Source organism: Moschus berezovskii, chromosome 3 (genome assembly GCF_049115385.1).
Source record: "Moschus berezovskii isolate FMDL1 chromosome 3, NW_MosBer_1.0, whole genome shotgun sequence".
Classification (NCBI taxonomy): domain Eukaryota; kingdom Metazoa; phylum Chordata; class Mammalia; order Artiodactyla; family Moschidae; genus Moschus; species Moschus berezovskii.
The window spans coordinates 116726937-116753020 of NC_142462.1; the positions used below are offsets into that span (position 1 = coordinate 116726937).

General features: G+C 40.7%; 2 protein-coding genes across 2 annotated transcripts; both read left to right on the top strand.

The window, feature by feature from the left end:
* The first annotated feature begins 9564 nt into the window (after nucleotides 1-9564).
* On the top strand, nucleotides 9565-10518 carry LOC129552147 (olfactory receptor-like protein OLF3). Its single transcript, XM_055420312.2, has one exon. It carries the CDS (start codon nucleotides 9565-9567, stop codon nucleotides 10516-10518), a length of 954 nt encoding a protein of 317 aa, XP_055276287.2.
* Nucleotides 10519-22586: 12068 nt separating this feature from the next.
* On the top strand, nucleotides 22587-23540 carry LOC129552148 (olfactory receptor-like protein OLF3). The gene has a single exon (XM_055420313.2). It carries the CDS (start codon nucleotides 22587-22589, stop codon nucleotides 23538-23540), a length of 954 nt encoding a protein of 317 aa, XP_055276288.2.
* Nucleotides 23541-26084: the final 2544 nt, after the last annotated feature.

The window sequence follows — 26084 nt, forward strand, 5'->3', positions numbered from 1 at the left end:
TCAAAATTATTTATCAGGTAGATTCCCTATATCTCCCTCTTTTGTTTGTGTTGGTGGTCATTTCTCTTGTTCCTTTACTTGCTGGGTATTTCTCTGCCTCTTCATCTTGCTTATATTGCTTTGCTTGGGGTGGCCTTTCCCTCTTCTGGCAGCTTGTGGAGTTCTCTTTATTATGTAGTTTCCTCCCTGTGTGTGGGGTTGGACAGGTGACTTGTCAAGGTTCCCTGGTTAGGGAAGCTTGTGTCGGTGTTCTGGTGGGTAGAGCTGGATTTCTTCTCTCTGGAGTGCAATGAAGTGTCCAGTAATGAGTTATGAGATGTCAGTGGGTTTGGAGTGACTTTGAGCAGCCTGTATATTGAAGCTCAGGGCTATTTTCCTGTGTTGCTGGAGAATTTGCATGGTATGTCTTGCTCTGGAACTTGTTGACCCTTGGGTGGTGCTTGGTTTTAGTGTAGGTATGGAGACGTTTGATGACCTCCTATCGATTAATGGTCCCTCGAGTCAGGAGTCCTCTGGTGTTCTCAGGATTCGGGCTTAAGCCTCTTGCCTCTGGTTTTTGGTCTTATTCTTGGAGTAGCCTCTAGACTACTCTATCTGTCATTTCCAAGGTGGTTCCCTCTGTTTTAGCTTCTGTTTGCTGGTCTCTTCAGTGTCTAATTTCTGCCCTGACACTAGGGTGCGGGTGGACACTTTTTAAAAGGCTCAGTTGTTCAGTTCTGTTCTGGGAAGGGAGGAACACTGCAGACAAATATCTCTGGCATCTGTGGGGAGTGCTCGCAGTGTCTCGGCCACACTGGGTTTGCTGCGCTCATAGCACGTCTGCTGTCCCAGTCTACACTGCACAGGCTCTAGGTTGCTCTGCCGGGAACTGTCTGAGGCCGGTGCTGGGTTGTATGCACTTCCCAGGTCTGAGTGGCTAAAGTTCAGGTTCTCAGGTACTCCACAAAGGCGCAGACTTGGTTGGGCCTGCGTTTTGTGCCTTCCCTGGTCCGAGCAACTCAGGTGACCGGGTGTTTGGCAAGCACGGTTGCTGTGACTTATCGCCTCCCCAGTCCCTGCCACTCGGTTTTCTGGGTGTACAACCGGCGTACCTTCTCAGGCGGATATCGACTGGCCTGAGCCCAAGAAGTCTTGATTAGCAATGAAGCCTGCCTGCAGTTTGGTATCGGATGCTTTTCTGGGGCTGCGGTTGCCCCCTCCGGCTCTGGCTGCCCTCCCTTGTCTGTCTCGGTGGGGGGATGGGTGATGGGCTGACCGCAGCCGGCTGGCTCTGCTCAGTCCTTTGTTCTGTGAGTGGGGGTGGCAGGGTCTTAGGTTAGAGCTTTCCACCTTTTCGTGGGGAAGCTATCCCAGTCTGCTTTGCTATCCCCAGTTCTCTCAGATTGTTCTCTCAGCATTCAAGCCCAGTCCTCTCTCTAAGCAGTTCAGCTGGCTCCTCCCTGCCCAGCCCCTGCTTGATAATGGCGTATGCAGGAGTCTGCACTGCTTCTCCGCTAGGAGTGACCGTTTAGCGGGTTATCTGTGGGTTTTAAAAAAAATCTTAAAAAAAAAAGAGGGTTATGTGGCGCTCTGAGGTTCCAAGGCTCGCCACAGATTTGCCAGTGAGAGTGTTTCCTGGTGTTTGAAACTTCTCTCTTTTTAAAAACTCCCTTCCTGGGATGGAGCTCCATCCTTACTTCTTTTGTCTCTCTTTTTATCTTTTATGTTTTTCCTACCTCCTTTTGAAGACAATGGGCTGCTTTTCTGTGTGCCTGATGTCCTCTGCCAGCATTCAGAAGTTGTTTTGTGGACTCTACTCTGCGTTCAAATGATCTTTTGATGAATTTGTGGGGGAGAGTGTGGTCTCGCCATCCTATTCCTCCTCCATCTTGTTCCTTCTCCTGGAAAATTCTTCAAGAGATGGGAATACCAGACTACCTGACCTGCCTGCTGTATGCAGGTCAAGAAGCAATAGTTAGAACTAGACATGGAACAATAGACTGGTTCCAAATCGGGAAAGGAGTATGTCAAGGCTGTATATTGTCACCCTGCTTATTTAACCTATATATAGAGTTCAGTTCAGCTCAGTTCAGTCGCTCAGTCGTGTCCGACTCTCCGCGACCCCATGAATCAAAGCACGCCAGGCCTCCCTATCCATCACCAACTCCCAGAGTTCACTCAAACTCATGTCCACAGAGTCGGTGATGCCATCCAACCATCTCATCCTCGGTCGTCCCCTTCTCCTCCCGCCCCCAACCTTTCCCAGCATCAGAGTCTTTTCCAGTGAGTCAACTGGTCGCATGAGGTGGCCAAAGTACTGCAGTTTCAGCTTTAGCATCAGTCCTTCCAATGAACACCCAGGATTGATCTCCCTTAGAATGGACTGGATGGAACTCCTTGAGGTACAAGGGACTCTTAAGAGTCTTCTCCAGCACCACAGTTCAAAAGCATCAATTCTTCGGCGATCAGCTTTCTTCACAGTCCAACTCTCACATCCATACCTGACCACGGGAAAAACCATAACCTTGACTAGACGGACCTTGGTTGGCAAAGTAATGTCTCTGCTTTTTAATATACTATCAAGGTTGGTCATAACTTTCCTTCCAAGGAGAAGGCGTCTTTTAATTTCATGGCTGCAATCAGCATCCGCAGTGATTTGGGAGCCCAAAAAAATAAAGTCTGACACTGTTTCCACTGTTTTCCCATCTATTTCCCATGAAATGATGGGACCAGATGCCATGATCTTTGTTTTCTGAATGTTGAGCTTCAAGCCAACCTTTTCACTCTCCTCTTTCACTTTCATCAAGAGGCTTTTGAGTTCCTCTTCACTTTCTGCCATAAGGGTAGTGTCATCTGCATATCTGAGGTTATTGATATTTCTCCCAGCAATCTTGATTCCAGCTTGTGCTTCTTCCAGCCCAGTGTTCCTCAGGATGTACTCTGCATAGAAGTTAAATAAGCAAGGTGACAATATACAGCCTTGATGCACTCCTTTTCCTATTTGGAACCAATCGGTTGTTCCATGTCCAGTTCTGACTGTTGCTTCCTGACCTGCATACAGGTTTCTCAAGAGGCAGGTCAGGTGGTCTGGTATGCCCATCTCTTTCAGAATTTTCCACAGTTTATTGTGATCGACACAGTCAAAGGCTTTGGCATAGTCAAAAAAGCAGAAATAGATGTTTTTCTGGAACTCTCTTGCTTTCTCCATGTTCCAGCAGATGTTGGCAATTTGATCTCTGGTGCCTCTGCCTTTTCTAAAACCTGCTTGAACATCTGGGAGTTCACAGTTCACATATTGCTGAAGCCTGGCTTGGAGAATATTGAGCATGAATTTACTAGTGTGTGAGATGAGTGCAATTGTCCAGTAGTTTGAGCATTCTTTGGCATTGCCTTTCTTTGGGATTGGAATGAAGACTGACCTTTTCCAGTCCTGTGGCCACTGCTGAGTTTTCCAAATTTGTTGGCATATCGAGTGCAGCACTTTCACAGCATCATCTTTCAGGATTTGAAATAGCTCAACTGGAATTCCATCACCACCACTAGCTTACATCATGCGAAATGCTGGGCTAGATGAAGCACAAGCTGGAATCAAGATTGCCAAGAGAAATATCAATAACCTCAGTTACACAAATGAAACCACCCTTATGGCAGAAAGCAAAGAAGAACTAAAGAGCCTCTTGATGAAAGTGAAAAAGGAGAGTGAAAAACTTGGCTTAAAACTCAACATTCAGAAAACTAAGTTCATGATATCCGTCTTATCACTTCATGGCAAATATATGGGGAAACAATGGAAACAGTGACAGGCTTTGTTTTTTGGGGCTCCAAAATTAGTGCAGATGGTGAGTGCAGCCATGAAATTAAAAGATGCTTGCTCCTTGGAAGAAAAGCTATGAACAACCTAGATAGCATATTAAAAAGCAGAGACATTATTTTACCAACAATGTTCCATCTAGTCAAATCTATGTTTTTCCATTAGTCATGTATGGTTGTGAGAGTTGGACTATAATGAAAGCTGAGCAGCGAAGAATTGATGCTTTTGAACTGTGGTGTTGGAGAAGACTCTTGAGAGTCCCTTGGACTGCAAGGAGACCCAACCAGCCCATTCTAAAGGAAATCAGTCCTGAATCTTCACTGGAAGGACTGATGCTGAAGCTGAAGCTCTAATCCTTTGGCCACTTGATGTGAAGAACTGACTCATTGGAAAAACCTATCTTACACCCAATAATTTGTCCCTCCTTTTCCTACACTCCTATAATGCCCCTCCCCATTTCTCCCACTGGTGACCACTGGATTGTTCTGCATGTTTGTGAGTCTGCTTACTTTTTGGTATATTCACTAGTTTGTTGTATTTTTTAGATTTCACATGTAAGTAACATGATGCAATATTTGTCCTTTGCTGTCTGACTTGACTTAGTATAATGCTCTTCAAGACCATCCATATTGCTGCAAATGGCAAAATTTTGGTTTTATTTGTGCTGAGTAGTATTCTATTGTATATATATACTTCTACATATATACCGCATATTCTTTATCTGTTCATCTGTGGATGGACACATTCCTATCTTGGATTTTTAAATCTATGTGATGCTATTGCTTTTGGAGCTTAAGTAGTGTCATGAGACATGTACTAGAATGTCCGTCATACTGGCTATGCTCACAGAACCCACGAGACCATGTGTGCATACATTAGGGGGCTGAAGCACATCACTCCTGTCTCTAGGAGAAGAAATAAAGGCTTCTGGAACTCAACGGGGGAGAATTGGTATTTACACTAGATTTAGATGCAGTCCCTGTCAGTTCTTCCTAGATTGGGAGACTGATGGTTAAAGTTTGGTTTGGGTAATGGGAGAACATCCTAAAATCTCAGTGAGCTGGCTTCTGTGACTTTTTAGAATGACCTAGGGCTGTAATGAAGATGTTGGTGGGAAAAGGATAGAGAATAGCCTTCCATAGGGGGAATGGCAGCATGGACCCTGCCCTTTTAAATTGGGAGTGGGAATAGCAATTACCATTCTAATGCATGAGGCCCCTGAGGGGAATCCATTGGTCCTGCATTGCCAGTGAAGCTGGTGCCAAAGCTCATTAGGTCTCTGTTGGAGCTGCTTTTGGAGCTCTTGTCAGCTTCCTCCCAGTAGTGTCCCTCACAGTCACAATTAGTCCCAGGTGACTTACTGGAGCCCAAGGAGTTTGGGAGTATCTATTCTATATGGCCCTTCCCTGTGTTGGAGGAGAAAACTCTTTACATCAACTTAGACACAGGTGGTAGCATAAGTGTGTATTTTGTCAGACGCTGATTAATGTTTGAGAGTCATCAGCAGCATGTGGGAGTGTGGGTTTAGAAGATATAGAAACAGAATTGAGGTGATTTGTTAAAGATTTTGGATTAGGGATGAGAGTGATATGAAACATGGCTGGCGAGCTCTTCTTATTCTAAGTATCATAGCAAAAGTATATAGTAAAATAATTCTGCTTTGCAAAGGCAAGAGGCTTGGATATGATATTTTTCAGCAGACTTCTCCCAGGTTTGGAACTGATACAAAGAGATGAAGACACTTAATGAAACCTTTAGTTAGATATTAGTATTGACAAACAGATGGCGGGAATACTAGCACATTACATTTTTAGACAAGAAAAGATAAATTGCTTTAAAGTCTCCTGTCTCAATTATTTGTGAAGAGTTTGATACTCGTGATACTATGCTTTTCCTTTTGATAACAGGCAAATTAAAATGTAAAGCAATTAATGGTTTGTGCAAAGACCCTTAGCATGTAGGGATAGGTTTGGAGTTAGGTCTAGGCCTCCTAACTCTCACCCTAGGGTTGGTTTCTCTAAAATTGGCTGCAGAGACTGCACTGTGGTGACTTGCCTGACAGAGGGAACTTGACTTCAAGAGAACCCTAGTCTTAGCAACAGGGGAGAAGACATATAAAGAAGGTGAGAATTCTCATAATGAAACCATAAAGATATTTCACTAAAAGTGAATGCTAGATTGCACATGTTTGAGAAACTGAATTTAAGACATTGGACTTGACTAAGTGAAAACTCAAGTAACCATATCAGGCTTAAGAGGTTAACCCAAAGAGAAAAAATAATTAAGTTAGCATGTCAAACCCATTCTTGAGAAATCAAGCACCCAAAGGGCCCTGGGCTCTCCGTTTCCCTACATGGAGATGACGCAGATACTACTTCTCAAGATGGATACACTCAATGTCTACATCAATCAGTTCTTGAGTTACAAGTCAGAAAACTCTTTCTTTAAATGAAAGTGCCGTGCCTATGGACAGCTCAGCTTTATAAAGGTATGACTTACTTTTTTTGATCAGCATGAAAGGAACATATCTGCAGGTATATAAGTATGTGGGACCCACAGTTGAGAATTCTGATTCTGTCCTCAGGACTTTCACTTGTCCTGTCCAGGACTGTTTAGAATCCCATAGATTCTGTTTAGAATCAAATAGGTTTAAGCTTAAATGGACACTTTTTCTTTCTTTAAACAAAAAATCATAACTGACTAAATTGAACTAGTTAGTTGTATTAAGTTACATAAAATATGTTGTATTAGGAATCTTAAAACTCATTTTCGGTTTCCACATTTTTTGTCATAGAGCAAAGGCATTTTGGTTCTATTTGTTTTATTAATAACTGGACTAGTGGGAGAAGGCATATGGAGATACTTTTAATCAGGGTCACCAAAGTTTATATTTTAACAATGAATAATTGGTCTTTGCTCTCTAAACATCATATGTGATTTTTCCTATAATTTCTGTGTTCCTCATCCGCCCCCCCCAACCCATTTCTAAGGGTCTCTGTTTTCTAGTGTTTCATGACCTATTTTAAAAGAGCACAATGAATTCAATTAATTCATATTTTAAAATCTCATTTAGAATAATTATGTCTAAACTTTTCACAAGGAAGACACTCAGTATAAAAGGAATAAATACCGATGCTGTATCTATTTTCTTAATCTACTAGGTGTCTAAGGAAGGACTCTATGACTATAGGAACCAGGAATATTTGGACATCATTGCATTAAAATTTAACTAATCCTAAAAACAAAACAATGGATTTTAGAAATAAACCCACTCTTTGATGCGTTAAATGTAATTTGCCAACTTATCCATAATAAGTGTTTAAGTATTAGTAGAGTCTTAATAATAGAATGCTTTGCTCTAAAACTTGCACAGGATATTGAATACTACAATTAATGTAAAATATAATGATTCTTCTACTCAGGATGTCTTAATTCTGTAAGCAATTACATATCAGAAGATCTGTTAGCTATTTAAGGCTATGATTAAATTTGCAATTTAGAATGATCAATCTGGTGAAGGACTATTGGCTGCTTTCCAGTAGACACAAGCTGAATAAGGGAGGTTCAAAAGGAATTTGTTGACCCTTGAGCTTTGCAACTTTGCATTGCGTGGGTCTCCTTTTATGCAGATATTTTCAGTGTAAATACTACAGTACAGTAAATGATACAGTACTGCACCATGAAAGTATGACTGAGTCTGCTGATGTGGAGGAAATGGGAATGCAGAGGGCTGTCTGTAAATTACACTTGGATATTCAACTGCACCAAGACGGGGCACCCTCAGCTCCTCATTCTTCAAGAGTCGATTGTAGATTCAAAGCAGGAACTATTAGGCTTTAAAAGTCACACTTTCCCTCACATGTGATGCTGACCTTCATGTGTAATCATGTGAGGGCTGGAGCAGAGAGATGTGCCGGTGAGTAAGAGGAACACAGGGAGAGTTGGGCTGCATGCTCTCCAGGCAGCTTGTACAGCGCAGAGGGGAACAGATAATGTACTCCTCTGTTGTCTACTTGGAGAAGGCAATGGCACGCCACTCCAGTCCTCTTGCCTGGAAAATCCCATGGATGGAGGAGCCTGAAAGGCTGCAGTCCATAGGGTTGCTGAGCGACTTCACTTTCACTTTTCACTTTCACGCATTGGAGAAGGAAATGCAACCCACTCCAGGGTTCTTGCCTGGAGAATCCCAGGGGTGGAAGAGCTTGGTGGGCTGCCGTCTATGGGGTTGCACAGAGTCGGACATGACTGAAGCAACTTAGCAGCAGCAGCTGTTGTCTACTACCTCCCAGAGTTTGTTCAAACTCATGTCATTGAGTCAGTGATGCTATCTAACCATCTCATCCTCTGCCAGACCCTTCCGCTATTGCCTTAAATCCTTCCCAGCATCCATCAGGGTCTTTTTCAGTGAATCAGTGCTTCACATCAGGTGACCAAAGTATTGGAGCTTCAGCTTCAACATCAATTCTTCCAATGAATATTCAGGATTGATTTCCTTTAGAATTGACCGGTTTGATTTCCTTGGTCAAGAGTCTTCCCCAGCACTACAATTTGAGAGGGGAAGGGTAATATTCACAATTGCAATTCCAATATCCAGGGAAGATGGCACTTCATCCATGTTTGTGAAATCATTCAAAAACAAAATATCTACTTATTATGCAGATCTGCTAAATACTCAAGAAAAGTTAAGATTTGTTTTCCTCTTTTAATACTAGGAAGCTTAAAGTGATATTTTCATACTATCAGTTTTACTGAGGTCATATATACACGCTAAATCATATATACAGGCTATGTATATTCCATAGGAAAATAAAAAGAGAAAGTCAGAATGAGTAAAAAAATAGGGCAGAAAAATAAAAAGAACAAGATAAAATTGCCCTCTTCCCCCTTCCAAAGATGGAAGACACCAAATCTCAAAGACTCATAATTGCCTGGAGTTTCAAAGCATTCAAGCCAACTTCTTAGACTTCAAATCTATTCAAGGTTTTACTTCGTTTATCTTCATGGCTGAAACTGTGCAGGGAACATGAGGAAAGCACCACATTGGATACTCTGTCTCTCACAGGTCAGAGCTCGTGCTATGCCTGGTAGAGTGCTACTACTTAAGGACGATGACAAGTCCGTTTATAAAATACTTTCCCCATGCTCTTGACCCATACATACCCTTTTAAGTTATGCAGCATTAGCAAATGGTATGCAAAAGTTTAAATTGCTAACCTAATCAAGCATCTAGTAAGTCATAAAGATTTACATTCAGGTTCTCAAATTCCAGATTTTTCTATCATTTGCCAGTCTTACTTGTTATATATCTGCCTCTTACAAATCCTTTAAAAACATTTTATTTATACATTTTACCATATTTTGTGTAGTAGGTACATAGAGGGAAGTCTGTGAACTTCAGACCATGTTTACCTTCATTGTTAATCATTTTACTTCCCATTGTCATCTGCAGTTCTCTCCTCTCTGGAAATTGCGGTAACTTAGAAAGATACAGAGCTTCCAAAAATCACTCAGCATTATTTCCAAGGCTTTAACTGACTCTAGGAGATCACATCATGTCCAGAGGAAAGGGCTAGCCTGTCTCTTATGTAGAGTAGATACAATACATAGTAGAATCAGGCCTGTCTTCTTAGTCCATAAATGATCTAGAATATCTGGTCAAGGTTGGCCAATCATTATGTTAAGCATTCTTCTAAGAAGTTATTCTTATGATTCTTTAATTCAACAGCATCTGTTATTTCTGACTCTCTCTGCAGATCAATAATCCTCTGTTTTATATGGGAGCAGATAACCAGACTTGGGTGAGAGAATTCATTCTCCTCGGCCTGTCCAGTGACTGGGACACTCAGGTCGCTCTCTTCATCCTGTTCTCAGTCGCTTACCTGCTGACCGTGCTGGGGAACGTCCTCATTGTTCTTCTGATCAGACTGGACCGCCGACTCCACACTCCCATGTATTTCTTTCTCACCAACCTCTCCCTTGTTGATGCCTCCTATGCCACAACCATCGTCCCTCAGATGCTGGTGCATTTTCTTGCGGAACATAAAGGGATCCCCTACGTGAGCTGTGCAGCCCAGTTATTCTTCTCCCTGGGCCTGGGTGGGATTGAGTTTGTTCTGCTGGCCGTGATGGCCTATGACCGCTATGTGGCTGTGTGCGACCCGCTGAGATACTCGGTCATCATGCACAGAGGGCTCTGTGCCAGGCTGGCCATCACATCCTGGGTCAGCGGCTCTGTCAACTCTCTCGTGCAGACCACCATCACCTTTCAGTTGCCCATGTGCATGAACAAGTATGTCGATCACATATCCTGTGAACTCCTAGCTGTGGTCAGACTGGCCTGTGTGGACACCTCCTCCAACGAGGTGGCCATCATGGTTTCTAGTATTGTGTTGCTGATGACACCTTTCTGCCTGATTCTCTTGTCCTACGTCAGGATCATCTCCACCATCCTGAAGATCCAGGCCACGGAAGGGAGACAGAAAGCCTTCCACACCTGCGCCTCTCACCTCACTGTGGTTGTCCTGTGCTATGGCATGACCATTTTCACTTACATCCAGCCCAATTCCAGCCCTTCTATGCTTCAAGAGAAGTTGCTCTCTGTTTTCTATGCCATTTTGATGCCTGCACTGAACCCCATGATTTACAGTCTAAGGAATAAGGAAGTGAAGGGGGCCTGGCAGAAACTTCTAGGACAATTATCTGGATTAACGTCAAAAGTGGCGACTTGATAAATCATGACCATCACTTAGACAAAAGAGCTTTGCCTGTGTGTTCTCCCACTTAACTCTGATATGAAGCTTCAACTTTATTGCCCTGGCAACCAGGATTTGGTGATGCTGGGTAGGAGGGTAATTAGTTGGGTTAGAGTGTGGGACATGGGCATATCTCTATGTCATGGCAGCATCTTTAGAGAAATAAAGCACTGCTGTAATAGAACTGTGCAGTCTCCATTCATATGACCCTAGAATAATGAAAAAAAATACCATGTTTTACTTTATCATTTTGTTTGTAATCATAGGCCTATTCATGGATCTTACTTTGGACTATTTGTTCTTTTTTTAAATTTAGAAATATGTGCTTTGACTTCCAAATGCATAACTTTTTTAAAAACTAGGTGACCAACTCAATTGACTAAAATTAAGAATACTGGTAGTGTTGAGTTCTGGTACAGATATGGAGCAACGTGAACTCATTGCTGTTAAGAGTATAAAATGGCAATTTCTGTTAAGGGTATAAAGTGGCAATTTTTTTTTTTTATAAAATTAGCCATATGCTTACCACATGACCCAGCAATTTTCCTCTTAGGAATCTTCCCAAGAGAAATGAAAATTGTCTACAAAATGACTTGTGTATAAATGTTTATAGTATTTTTGCTCATAACATCACTGGTCCTTATTAATCCAAAATTTTTTACAGCTTTATTGTGTTTTCATTGGGAACAGAAACATTTTTACCTTTTAGACTCATTAAAAGTAATGTGTGGGATATATATCCATATCCAGTAATTATATGAATTACTGTTCTGAGGAGAGAGTTCTATCAAGGCTGATTAAAAATGTTTTTGAGCTTGACCTTTGAGATCTGGAGATAAAACTCAACATTTGGGTCCCAGAGGTGACTCAGAAGAACAGTCAAGTAAAGGTCTTGTTTTACCTGGATAGAATATGACTAAAGGTGAATATGCACATGGCTAGGATTGGCCCAGGAACAGCTACATTTCAAACTCTTTCTGATAGTAATATAAACCGAGAGTAATTTAACCTCACAGTTTATGAAGAATTTGACAGGGTACCTTTTAAATGTTAAAACTCTCCAACTTATGAAAAATATATTAGCTCTTTTCCTAGACTTTAGACACAAAATAGGCATATAAAATTTGAAATAATGTATAAAATTTCTAAGATGTATTTAATCCAGTTAAGAAAGATTCCTCATCCAACACTGATGTAAAATAAGACAGACTTAATTTGGTGAACCAAGATGGTTGAGTCAGCTGTGCAGATGTCAGCTTCCAGTTTCCATAAAAACACCTTCTTCCATCCTTCCTCCTCCACACAACAGGGCTCTAGCTCATCTTTGTAAATTACTGAGCTGAATTAGTTTAGAGTAGACCTCACCTCTGAGAGAAAGCCTAAATAAAAAGGGGGAAAGTAGTAATTGTACAAGAAATAAAGGGAAAAGGGGAGAAAGAATATGACAGCAGCTCATTTCACAGTCCCTCGAAGACTTCTCAAAGTTCTTTCTTCCGTTGTCTCTTCTTTGAGTCAGTTGATGTGCAGTTCTTCTACTTGTGAACACACAATCTCAGTGTTCAAACAGAGTTGATATTTAATTGTACCTTAAAAAGAGAAAGGATCCAAGTGGAGACCATAATAGTAAGGGAAAGTTATCCAGATGGCAACAGTCCAAACCAAAGTGCAGACAACCTGGGAAAGGTGCAGAGCTAGGAGAGCATGAAAGTGCAGAAATGTCCCAAAGCCTCATTTGCAGCGCAGAGAAGATAGAAGATCGAGGCAGTAGTGAGGGTGAAGCAGGCAGGTAGGAAGTGTTAGGGTACAGAGGGCACTGATGCAAGATTATCTTTCAGCTTCATTTGAGACCAGTGGGGAGCTAGTAGAAGAAAATCAGTGAAAAATACAAGTATACGCGTGTCAGTTATACCCATGATGCTTTAAGAAGGGGCATTTCTGTGCCTGGTTGAGGTATCTGTGACTCTTATGCAGTCTTCATCTCATGACTCTTTTGCCTTCACCAGCCTTCACTTTGCTTGTCACCCTTTCTCCCAGCTTCAAGGTCAGCAGCACAGTAAACCTTTCTCTGAGTCTGATCCTCTGCCTCCATTTCCTTTCTCCCCACATATGCCTTAAGCACAGTTTATGTACTGTGCTTAGTCTCTTAGTCGTGTCCAACTCTTTGCAACCGCAAGGGCTATAGCCTGCCAGGCTCCTCTGTCCATGGGGATTCTCCAGGCAAGAATACTGGAGTGGGTTGCCATGCCCTCTTCCAGGGGATCTTCCCAACCCAGGGCTCTAACACAGTTTACCATATTTTAATTTTTTAGCACAGTTTACCATATTTTTATTTGTATGTATTTTTTTATTTTTTTATTATTTATTTTCAATCGGAGGATAATTGCTTTACAATATTGTGTTGGTTTCTGCCATACATCAGCATGAATCAACCATAGGTATACATAGGTCCCCTCCCCCACCATCGCACCCCTCTAGGCTCTGCTTCCATTTCACGTCTCTTTCTGCTGTCTCTGTTCCCATCACCGTGCTCTCTTAAAGATCCATCTTACTACGTGGGACCCCTAAGATTATCCAGAATAGCCTCCATGTTAAGATCCTTAATTTAAAATATGTGCAAGTAACTTTTAACATAAAAGGCAGCATATTCACACATTCTGAGAATCAGGGGAAAGACATCTTCAGGAGGTCGGTCATTACTTAGCTTATCACAGAACCTATTCAGACTGGACACTTAGTTTTTCCCCATGACCCCAGTAATCTTCAGTAGTTCTCTTACTTTTTGACGTGATACAATATACAATCCTATCTTTTAGATTTCCTGCCTTATAATGGGAATTATTTCTTCAAGAAGCCCTGAAGAATTCCATTATCGTTTCTTGAAATCTAGGTCTGCTGGAAAATATTCATTCAGGTTTATTTATTTGAAAAGGTCTTTATTTCTCCTTCGTTCTCAAAAGATATTTTCTCTATACAAAGAATTCTTTGATGACAGTCCCCCCTACTCACTACTTTAACTTTACCTCCTTGTCTTCTGTTTTGCATAGTTTTGGAGAAGCATTCTGCTTTACTTCTGTATGTGATGTAACTTTATTTCAGGCTCCCTTCTAGATCTTCATTCCTTTTTACCTTTTAGATAGAATGTCATATGTCCACGTTTTTGTTTTTCCTTATTTTGCTGAATTTCTTGGTTTTGTGCTTTCAGTTTCTTTCACACTGTTTTTTCAGTCACTGTATCTTCAAGGGTTTCTTGTGTTCCTTCTGTCTCTGGTTTTCTGTCGGGATTTTCCAATTTCACATATGTCAGCTTGCTTGCTATTGTCCCACAGTCCTGGAAGAGTCTTTTCTCTTTTTATCATGATAATATTTCCCTCTTTGTGCTTCAGTTTCGCTAATTTCTATCGGTTCATCTTTTTTCTTACTGATCATTTTTTGATCCTTTTGAGTCTACTCATAAGCCATCATTAGTTCTCTGACCATGTCCTTCACACCCAGCATTTCAACTTGATTTCTCGGTGTAGTTTGCAGTTTGATACTGAAATTTCTCAAGAATTTATGACAATGTTTATCCTTTCTTCTAGACCTTTTAACTTATTTATGAATCTTTTAAAAAATTTTTTATTTATTTATTTATTTTATTGGAGGTTAATTATTTTACAATATTATATTGGTTGGTTTTGCCATACATTGACTAGAGGGAGGATAAGGGGAGGAGGGAGGTGGGAGGGGGGTTCAGGAAGGGGAATTCACATACACCAGGGGCGGATTCATGTCAATGTATTTATGAATCTTATTTTAAACCCTTGTGTGATAGTTCTTGTAATACAAAAATATCTGATTTTCTTCTGCTAACCTTTTATTCAGTGACATTTACTTTTTTATTTTTTGCCTTTTCACCTGACCTTTAATTTAGATTTACAGCTTATGTTTTTCACATAGTATAATAGACTCTAACATAAATACTATAATGCCTTGAAATGGACACATTTCTTTAGTTTGACATATGTTTTATAGATAGCATGGGAATCAACACAGTCATGGGACGGGCTGGGTTTGAGTTTTGTGTTTCTGTGGTGATTGGTGGTATGAGAGTTCCTTCTGCTCACTGCAGTGGCTGTGGCTGCATTCTCCTAGACCTGCACCAGGAAGAAGGCTTTCTCTGGTTTTCCACTTTCCTGCAACATTCTTGCAAGGACTGTCCTAAATCTGTGGAGAAAACATTGAGAATTGGTGGAACTCCTCTTTTTGGTATGGCTCTCAGCCATTCTGTACTCACCACATCCCACACTTGAACTTTGGCAGTTTGTTGAATCAATTTTCACTCACTAGTTTGGGGGCCTATTTTCCTTCCATACTGTGATGCATGTAAGTCAGAGCTCACATCCTATCTTTTTCTGGATGGATTTATCCTTCTTGAGATTTATGCTATTTGGCTGCCTTGCAATCTCAGTTAACCAATGATTTCATGGGTAGTTATGATCTTGTAATTCACTGAAACGTTTCTTGTTTTAAGATGGAACTGATGTCCTTTCTAGCTTTCTGCAAACTAAGTGGAAGCTAGAATAATCTCAACTAATTAACTTGGTTCTTTTAGAGCAGTTTTAAATTCACAGCAAAGTGAAGCAGAAAGTACGGAAAATTTCCACATATGCCCTCCTGATCCTTCCACCCCTCAACACACACACAACCTTTCTAGCATAACCAATTTGCATCCGAATGGTATATTTTTATTTACTTTTTTACTTAAAAAATTTGGTGATTAAATTATCTTTAAAACTGAGGCATAATTGACATACAACATTATATTAGTTTCAGTTGTACAGTGTAGTGATTTGGTGTTTGTATATATTGCAAAATGATCACCACAATAAGTGCAGTTATCATCTATCACGATAGGTCGTTACTAAACTTTTTCTTGATTGAGTTATGGGTATCAAACTACCTTTGCATTCCTGAGATGATCATGGTGCATGACTCTTTTTAATATACTCATGTATTTCTTTCTCAGCAACCTCTCTGTTGCTGATGTCTCTATACCACAAGCGTTGTTCCTCAGATGCTGGTACATTTTCTTGCAGAACATCAAGTAATTCCTTATAGGAACTGTGCAGCCCAGTTATTTTCCTCCCTAGGTTTCGCTAAGTTTGGGCTTTTCCCTCTGGCAGTGATGGCCTATGATCACTATGTGTTAGTGTGTGATTCCAAGTTACTGATGAAGAAAACAGTCCTAAAGGAATATACTGTATGATTTTACTTATATATAATTCTTGAAATTCTAAAATTATAGATAAAACAGATGGTAATAACTAGAGGTTAAAAGGAGAGGGTAAAGGCTGGACAGAAACAGATGTGGCTATAAGAGGACAGCATGAAGGATTCTTGTGGTGATGGAAATATTCTGTATCTTGACTGTATCAATGCCAATATGCTGTGATATTGTATTACTACATTATCATATTATATTATTCATACCACATGACGGTAATTACATAATTACATTGTTTATCATACTATCTTATGATATTGTACTGTGCCTTTGCAAGATGCTTCCATTGCGAGAAACTGGTAAATCAGTATAAGAGGTATTTCTGTATTGTTTCTTATGATACATTAATCTACAATCTCTATAAATATAAACTTTAATTAAAATAAAATTTGAAGAAGTGTAGAAGTTTCATCCTTCTTTGTCAAGAATTTTGGATGACCTTATTGCTTTTCCATTTTTTTTTATTAATTGCTAAAGCTCCCTTTGTCAATTTATTGTAGATTTAGATTTTATTTAATATAAATATAATTTAATGGCTTATAGGTGCTTATCTTAATTTTTATACAATTAAAAGGTTACTTTCCATTTACAGTTGTTACAAAATATTGGCTATATTCCTCATGTTGTGCAGTATATCCTTAAGCCTATCTTACACCCAATAATTTGTGCCTCCTTTTCTTCCACCCTTATATTGCCCCTCCCCATTGGTAATCACTGGGCTACTCTCTATATCCATGAGTCTACTTATTTTTTGGTACATTCACTAGTTTGGTGTATTTTTTAGATTTCGCATATAAGTTACATGATGCAATATTGTCTTTTGCTCTCTGACAACTTAGCATAATGCTCTTCAAGACCATCCATGTTGCTGCAATGGCAAAATTTTGTTTTTTTAATGGCTTAGTAGTATTCCATTGTGTATATATACGTATACACCACATCTTCTTTATCCATTTATTTGTCTGTGGATGGACACTTAGATTGCTTCCGTATCTTGGATTTTTGAATCTGTCTATGTGATGCTATTGCTTTTGGAGCTTCAGTAGTGTCATGAGACATGTACTAGAATGTCTGTCATACTGACCATGCTCAAAGAACCCACGAGACCATGTGTGCACACATCAGGGGACTGAAGCACATCTCTCCCATTTCTAGAAGAAGAAATAGGGCATCTGGAGTCCAAAGGGGGAGAACTGGTATTTACACTAGATTTAGATGCAGCCCCAGTCAGTTCCTCCTAGATTGGGACACTGAAGGCTAAAGTTGGTTTTGGGTTATAGGAGGACATCCTAAAACCTCAGTGAGCTGGCGTCTGTGACTTTTTAGAATGACCTAGGGCTGTAATGAAGATGTTGGTGGGAGAAGGATGGAGAACAGCCTTCCACAGGGGGAAGGGCAGCATGGAGGCCATGCCCTTGTGAACTGGGAGTAGGGGCAGCAATTACCATTCTAATGCATGGAGCCTCTGAGGGGAATCTGTTGGCCCTATGTTGCCAGTGAAGCTGGTGCCAAAGCTCATTAGCTCTGTGTTGGAGCTGTTTTTGGAGCTCTTGTCAGCTTCCTCCCAGTAGTGTCCCTCACAGTCACAATTAGTCCCAGGTGACTTACTGGAGTCCAAGGAATTTGGGAGTATCTATTCTATATGGCCCTTCCCTGTGTTGGAGGAGAAAACTCTTTGCATCAACTTAGACCCAGGTGGTAGCATAAGTGTGTATTTTGTCAGACACTGATTAATGTTTGAGAGTCATCAGCAGCATGTGGGAGTGCGGGTTTAGAAGATATAGAAACAGAAGTGATGTGACTTGTTAGAGACTTTGGGTCTAGGATATGTAACCTGACTGGTGAAATTGTTCACCCTAAGTTTTGCTGCAAATGTATTAAAATAACTGCTTTGCTTAAGTTTTAGGCTTATGTATAATTTTTTCTGCAGGCTTCTCACCTCTAAGGTTTAGTATTGACATAAAGATGAAGCCAGAGAAGCCCAAAAGTATAAAATTTTTAGTTAGGTATTGATATTAACTAGCAGATGTAGGAATATTATATTATATTTCCAGATAAGATAACTGTCAATTGCTTAAAGTCTCATGTTTCAATTTTTCTGAAGGCTTTTTTACCTGAGATGTAATTTTCCTTTTTAATAATAGACACGACTGAGCGACTTCACTTTCACTTTTCACTTTCACACATTGGAGAAGGAAATGGCAACCCACTCCAGTGTTCTTGCCTGGAGAATCCCAGGGACGGGGGAGCCTGGTGGGCTTCCGTCTATGGGGTCACACAGAGTCGGACACGACTGAAGTGACTTAGCAGCAGCAGCAGCAAATTAAGATTTAAGACAATTAATGGCTTATGCAGAGACCTTAGGAACTCAAGACAGTGAACTGGAGTTAGGATCTAGGTCTCCCAACTCATCCCAGGCTTGGTTCCTCAAGAATTGTCTGTAGCGGCTGCACTGTGGGGATGTGGAGATGGCTGGAATGACCCTTCAAAAGAAAACCTTAGTGTTAGCGACAGGGGGCAAAGACAAGAGATGAAACTAAGGTGAGGATTTATCCATTGAGGCTGTAATGAAATTTATCACCCAAGGGGACTGTCAGCATTGCACATGTGTGAGAAACGGGGACTCATGATTGGTCTAAGATTGTGTGAAGTCAGGTCACCAAATCAGATTGGAAGATCACGGACTTGAATGAGAATAAATTAATTGTTCTTTCAGTGTGCCAAACCCATCTTTGAGATATCAGCCACCCTGAAGACCGTGGGCTCTCTGTTTCTACAGAGTAAGATGATGCAAATATTCCTTCTCAGGTATGATATGCTCGCTGTCTACATCAAGCAACTCTTCATTCACGAGTCACAGAAAATTTATGGACAGTGTCTATGAAAGCGTCTATGGACACTTCAGCTTTATAGAGGTATGGACTCTGAGCCATTTTGATCAACATGAAAGAAACACGTCTGCAGGTTGTGAGAGCTACCTTAATGTGTTTTTGTATTCAAGATTCTTACTTGTCCCAGCCAAGGTTGTCAAGGATGCCAACACTGAAGATCAAATAGCTTTAAGCTTAAATAAACACATTTCTTCACTTAAGTGAATCACAACCGAGTAAAGTTGAACTTTTTAATTTGTTGTTAAGCCACGTAAAATGAGTTGTACTGGGAATCAGAAAACTAATTTTTTAAAATTTCTCTGTCATAGAGAGAAGGCATTTTGGTTGTATTTGCTGTCAGTATTAATAACTGGACTAATGGGACAGGCACATGGAGATACTTTTACCTAGGGTCACCAAAGGGTATATTTTAACAACAAACAATTGGTCTTTGCTCTCCAGACCTCATAGCTGATTTTCCTTTAGTTTCTGTATCATTCCTCCTCCCTTCTCCATTTGTAAGGGTCTCAGTTTTCCTTCTTGCATCATCTAAAGAGTCACAAGATCAAGTAATTCACATCTTAAAGCCCCCATTTTATTCTAATTATATAAAAAGTTCAGGCTATCTCAACAGAAAAGGAATAAATGACTAATACTCGAGTTTCAAGCATTCATGATTGGGCAAGAGGGAGATAATTTGTAACACGCTATTTCAGTGGCACCTTCATATTATGTCACATAATATTGTGGCACAGTGATCTCCCTGCATCCACCACAGACCGTAAAGCACAGGCGTGAAGTCCTTCCTTTGTGTTGCTCATGTCTAAGATGAACCACAGGGTTCATTCGTCAATACTATGTTTTGAGCAAGTAGCTTTGATTATTTATTTTTGACTAGACAAAGAAAACTCAAAACATTTTGAGAGGTGTAGTTTGTGGAGTATGAGGAAGATATGTCCTAAAGTATGTAAAATAGCTCCTTTTCGTTAAAGAAGCATTGCGTGTATGTATGCTAAGGGCCCTAAAGGACCATTAGGTACCTGCAGAAAGATAAAGTGGCTAGAGTTGGGACAAGTACTGAAAAAAGAACCCAGACTGTCTTGTGGGGAAGGAAGCATTAACAAGACCAACTCTTAACTGTGTTTATCTTTAAACCTGGCTTTTGAACAAGAGCTGTGCTCCTGGTTCCATGTGAAGAGGGTTTTGCTCTGTTCTTTCTATTAAGAAAAGTGGAATAAATACCCACAAAAGTCCATTTTACCTGCTGACATCAATGAATAACACATGTTTACAGATAGCATCAGGCACCAGAGATCAAATTGCCAACACCCGCTGGATCATGGAGAAAGCAAGAGAGTTCCAGAAAAACATCTATTTCTGCTTCATTGACTATGCCAAAGCCTTTGACTGTGTCGATCACAATAAACTGTGGAAAATTCTGAAAGAGATGGGAATCCCAGACCACCTGACCTGCCTCTTGAGAAACCTGTATGCAGGTCAGGAAGTGACAGTCAGAACTGTACATGGAACAACAGACTGGTTCCAAATAGGAAAAGGTGTACGTCAAGGTTGTATATTGTCACCTTGCTTATTTAACTTATATGCAGAGTACATCCTGAGGAACGCTGGGCTGGAAGAAGCACAAGCTGGAATCAAGATTGCTGGGAGAAATATCAATAACCTCAGATATGCAGATGACACTACCCTTATGGCAGAAAGTGAAGAGGAACTCAAAAGCCTCTTGATGAAAGTGAAAGAGGAGAGTGAAAAAGTTGGCTTCAAGCTCAACATTCAGAAAACAAAGATCATGGCATCTGGTCCCATCACTTCATGGGAAATAGATGGAAAAACAGTGGAAACAGTGTCAGACTTTATTTTTTTGGGCTCCAAAATCACTGCAGATGCTGATTGCAGTCAGGAAATTAAAAGACGCTTGCTCCTTGGAAGGAAAGTTATGACCAACCTTGATAGTATATTAAAAAGCAGAGACATTACTTTGCCAACCAAGGTCCGTCTAGTCAAGGCAATGGTTTTTCCCGTGGTCATGTATGGATGTGAGAGTTGAAGAAAGCTGATCGCTGAAGAATCGATGCTTTTGAGCTGTGGTGTTGGAGAAGACTCTTGAGAGTCCCTTATACTGCAAGGAGATCCAACCAGTCCATTCTAAGGGAGATCAATCCTGGGTGTTCATTGGAAGGACTGATGCTAAGGCTGAAGCTCCAATACTTTGGCCACCTCATGCGACAAGTTGACTCACTGGAAAAGACTCTGATGCTGGGAAAGGTTGGGGGCAGGAGGAGAAGGGGACGGCGGAGAATGAGATGGCTGGATGGCATCACCAATTCTGTGGACATGAGTTTGAGTGAACTCCGCGAGTTGGTGATGGACAGGGAGGCCTGGCGTGCTGTGATTCATGGGGTTGCAAAGAGTCAGACACGACTGAGCAACTGAACTGAACTGAACAGATAGCATCAAATCCCTAGAATCTGTTTAGAGTTGAAAATACCAAGCTTTAGCTTTCTGACATCAAGCGTTTAGATATACACATGCTATCTACCAGTTATTTAATTGTGCATCCTGAGATCTACTAGGAATCTAGCTCTATTCAGCTGAAAGTTGATCTAAGGTAACACTAATGTTGGAAACAGTGTTCATTGCAGGTATGTGAAAACCATCAGACAAGCCCATTTCCCTCCTTTATTCAGCTATACATTTACAGATGTTATTTCTATATTCTTAGTCTACCAGGAGTCTTAAAAGGGTTTCCATGACTGTAGAAAATAAGAATATTTTAATATCAATTATTTTTAATTTAAATTATTTTAAATCAATGAAATTGCCTATATATATATATATATACACATACACACTTATGGGTTAAAAGTAACTAGCTGACATGTCCGTGAAAGGTATTTAAGTATTAACAGGTTGTTTTAGTAAAATGCTTTGCCCTAGAAAGCATGCATGATAATGAATGCTAAAATTAATAAATAAAACACAAAGCAGGTTCTAATGAATGGGTATTCAGACACTCACTGTCCATGATGTTCTTAATTCTGTAAGCACTTACACATCACAAGACTTGTTTGTGCATGAAAGAGGTATAATTATATCTGTATTTTAGGACGACCAGCTAATGAGGAGTGTAAGGTGAACTGCGGTGAGGGGAGTGCGTTTGTTTCTCTCCAAAGTGGAGCTTATGTTACAACCAGTACCTATTCTGTTCAAGTCCTGCCACCAGGAATAATTCAAAAAGTAACTTCCTCATAGATTGTTTACATTTGACCTTAAATACACGTACTAATTATAAAATGTGATCACATTCTCTACATAAAAGTTTAAATCTCTAACCCAATCACACATCTGGTAAGTTCTAACTTATCAGAAAACAAGATCTAACTTCAGATCTCTTCATGAGACGCTAGCCTTGTTTGTACTATCCATGTGCCACTTCTAAATCTTTTTTATTTTTTGGTAGGTTATTTATTCATTTCCTCATGTTTGGTGTAGCAGGTTTATGTAGGGTTATCTTTGACTTCGAATCATGTTTATCAGCATTGTTTATCAACTTATTGTTTATCAACGGTCATTGTCACTTACCATCCCCTCTTGTCCTGGAAACTAGTGTAAATTGGAAGGATATAAAATTGCACTGCATTATTGCCAGGCTATGAAGAACTCCCTCAGACCATTCTATACTTTAGAAGGCAATGGCTTGCATTACTTGTGTGGAGTAGATATAAGGCATACCAGAATGAGGCCTGCCATCTTGGCCAAAAACACTCTAAAACATCTGGCTAAGGCTGGAAGGTTGAATACAGTATGCGTTCTTTTAAGAAGTTATTCTCACAGTTAATTCAACAGCTTCTACAATTTTTGTCTCTGCAGATTAATAACCTTACATATATTTAATGGGAGCAGATAACCAGACTTGGGTGAGAGAATTCATTCTCCTCGGCCTGTCCAGTGACTGGGACACTCAGGTCGCTCTCTTCGTCCTGTTCTCAGTCGCTTACCTGCTGACCGTGCTGGGGAACGTCCTCATTGTTCTTCTGATCAGACTGGACCGCCGACTCCACACTCCCATGTATTTCTTTCTCACCAACCTCTCCCTTGTTGATGTCTCCTATGCTACAAGCATCGTCCCTCAGATGCTGGTGCATTTTCTTGCAGAACATAAAGGGATCCCCTACGTGAGCTGTGCAGCCCAGTTATTCTTCTCCCTGGGCCTGGGTGGGATTGAGTTTGTTCTCCTGGCCATGATGGCCTATGACCGCTATGTAGCTGTGTGCGACCCCCTGAGATACTCGGTCATCATGCACAGAGGGCTCTGTGCCAGGCTGGCCATCACATCCTGGGTCAGCGGCTCTGTCAACTCTCTTGTGCAGACCACCATCACCTTTCAGTTGCCCATGTGCATGAACAACTGTATCGATCACATATCCTGTGAACTCCTAGCTGTGGTCAGACTGGCCTGTGTGGACACCTCCTCCAACGAGGTGGCCATCATGGTTTCTAGCATCGTGTTGCTGATGACACCTTTCTGCCTGGTGCTCCTGTCCTACATCAGGATCATCTCCACCATCCTGAAGATCCAGGCCACGGAGGGGAGACAGAAAGCCTTCCACACCTGCGCCTCTCACCTCACTGTGGTTGTCCTGTGCTATGGCATGACCATTTTCACTTACATCCAGCCCAATTCCAGCCCTTCTGTGCTTCAGGAGAAGCTGATCTCTGTCTTCTATGCCATTTTGATGCCTGTACTGAACCCCATGATTTACAGTCTAAGGAATAAGGAGGTGAAGGGGGCCTGGCAGAAGCTTCTGGCACAGTTATCTGGATTAACGTCAAAATTGGCAACTTGAATTATGAGCATTACTTAGAGAAAAGAGCTTTGTCTGTCACTTAATTCTGATATGAAGAATTAACTGCATTGCCCTGGCAACCAGGAAGGTGATGACAGAACATGTACTGATGATGTTGGGTAGGAGGCTGAGTGGTTTGATTGAGGTGTGGGATGTAAGGGTGTTTTTATGTCACAGCAGGATGTTCAGAGAAATTAAGCACTGCTGTGGTAGAACTTCCCACACTTAATCTCCATTCACTTAACCCAAAATTAATGGAAAAAATAATTTGTTATTGTGAAATATCATATTTTTGCAATCATGGATCTATTAATAGATCTCACTTTGGATCACTTTTTCTTATTCATCTAAATTTTGTAGAAGGTTATTATGTTTCCACTGGGAACAAAAGGATTTTCACATTTTAGACTTATTGAAAATAACGCATGGTATATGTGTCCACATCTAGAAATTCTGTAAATCGCAATTCTGAGGTGAATGTTGTTATCAAGGCTGATTAAAATGTTTTATGCAGAGCCTCTGACATGTGGACATAAAGCCTTGTCTGAGCGCTGGAGGTAACTGAGTGGAAGAATCAACTAAAGCTCTTTTACACAGAAAGGATGTAACTAAAGGTGTTTGGACACATGGCTGTTACTAACCAAGGAGATGCTAAGTTTTAATCTCTCCTTGATATTATACAAACAATTTAAGAGGAATTTTAATGCATGCCTCAGGGGCACCATTCATATATTAAAACTGTCCAATCTCTGAACAAAGAATCTAATTCTTTCTCTAGGTTTAGATATAAAATTAACATGTAATATTTGAAATATTGTGTAAGATACCAAAGATGTAGTTTATCTATGACAGGACAGATTCCTCAAACGCAACTAATATAAAATCAGGCACATTTAATTTGGGAATAAGATAGTTGAGTCAACTGTGCCCATGTCAGCTTCCAGTCTCCATATAAACCCTTTCTCCCATCGCTCCTCCTCACACACTGCAGGGCCCTAGTTATAAATCTGCTGGGTTTAGAATAGTCTGGAGTAGACCTCGCCTCTGACAGAAAGCCTAAATAAAGTAAAAGAGGGGAAGAAGTAATTGCATAAGAGAGAAAGAAGGAAGGGGAGAAAGAATGTGGTAGCAGCTCGGCTTCACACCCCCTGACGACACCTCAGAGTCCTTTCTTCCCTTGTCCCTTCTTTTTTTTTTATTTTTATTTTATTTATTTTTTTTCCCTTGTCCCTTCTTTAAGTCATGTTATGCAGTTCTTCCACGTGTGGACAAATCTCAGTGCTCAAGCAGAGTTGAAGGCCCATTTAATGTTGAATTTTACCTAAAGTAATTTAGACCTATAATTTGTGTTTTAGGCAAGCATCCTCAGACATGTCAATATTAGTGGGCTAAAGTTCTCTTGCTGTTACTTAAGGAATGTTAATGGAGTGTACACTGTGTGTATGAGCATGAACTGTTTTTGAGATACAATAATCAACATGATGCACTTCTGGCAATAACACCATCCTAGAGCAAAGATGACAAATGATGAAACAAAATACAGTGTAGTAAGTGTCACAGAGAAAGCAAGTCTCCAGGGGTGATTTCAGGAGTCTTCTGTATGAAAGGACCAGAACAGGTCCAAGTGGAGACCAGATAAGGGAGGAAAAGTTACTCAGGGGACAACAATCCATGCAAAGATGCAGACAACCTGTGAGAGTCTCAGAACTGGGAGAGCATGGAAGTTCAGAAATGTCCCAAAGCCTCACTTGCAGTGCAGAGAAGATTGAAGCTGTACTGAGGGTGAAGCAGGCAGGTCATTAGGGGTCAGAGTATGAAGGGCACTGATGCCAAATTGTCTTTCAACTTTACCTGAGAGCAATGGCAGCTAGTAGAGGTTTTTAAGCAGGGGCATGGCTTGATAAAATTTACATTTCTGAATCATCATTTTTGCAAAAGAGTCCAAGGAGAAAAGATGAGAGACCAGGAGACCATCTAGGGGCCTGTTCTCATGACCCTATTGAGACATAAAATGAATCTTACTCAGGTTGTGACAATGGACAAAGAGAAAAGTAAAATCACATGATAAAAGAGACTTCAGAGGAATATTTCCTGTTTTCTTCGATTAGAGTTTTCTGTGGACCCACCACCTCCTCTAACATGTCATAATCCTGTGTATGAATGTTCTGTAAATTGTGTAGTAAAGAACAAAATTTGCCACCATGAAAACACACTATATAAAATGGTAGGGGGCATGATGAAAGGAGAAAATTAGTGAAAAATGCAAGTATACACATGTCAAATATATGCATGACAGTTCAAAAGGAGAATCTCTGAACATGCTGGTCCTGATTTCTGTGTCTGATTGATAGACTTGTGAGTCTTCTCCACTCTTCATCCCGTGCCCCCCTTGCCTTCACCAGCCTCCACTTCCTTGCTTGTCACCCCTTTTCCCAGCTTCAAGGTCAGCAGCCCAGAAAACCTCTCTCTGAGTCTGATCCTCTGCCTCCATTTTTACATCTTTTCTTCTGTCTCTGCTCCCATCTCTGTGCTCTCTTAAGGATC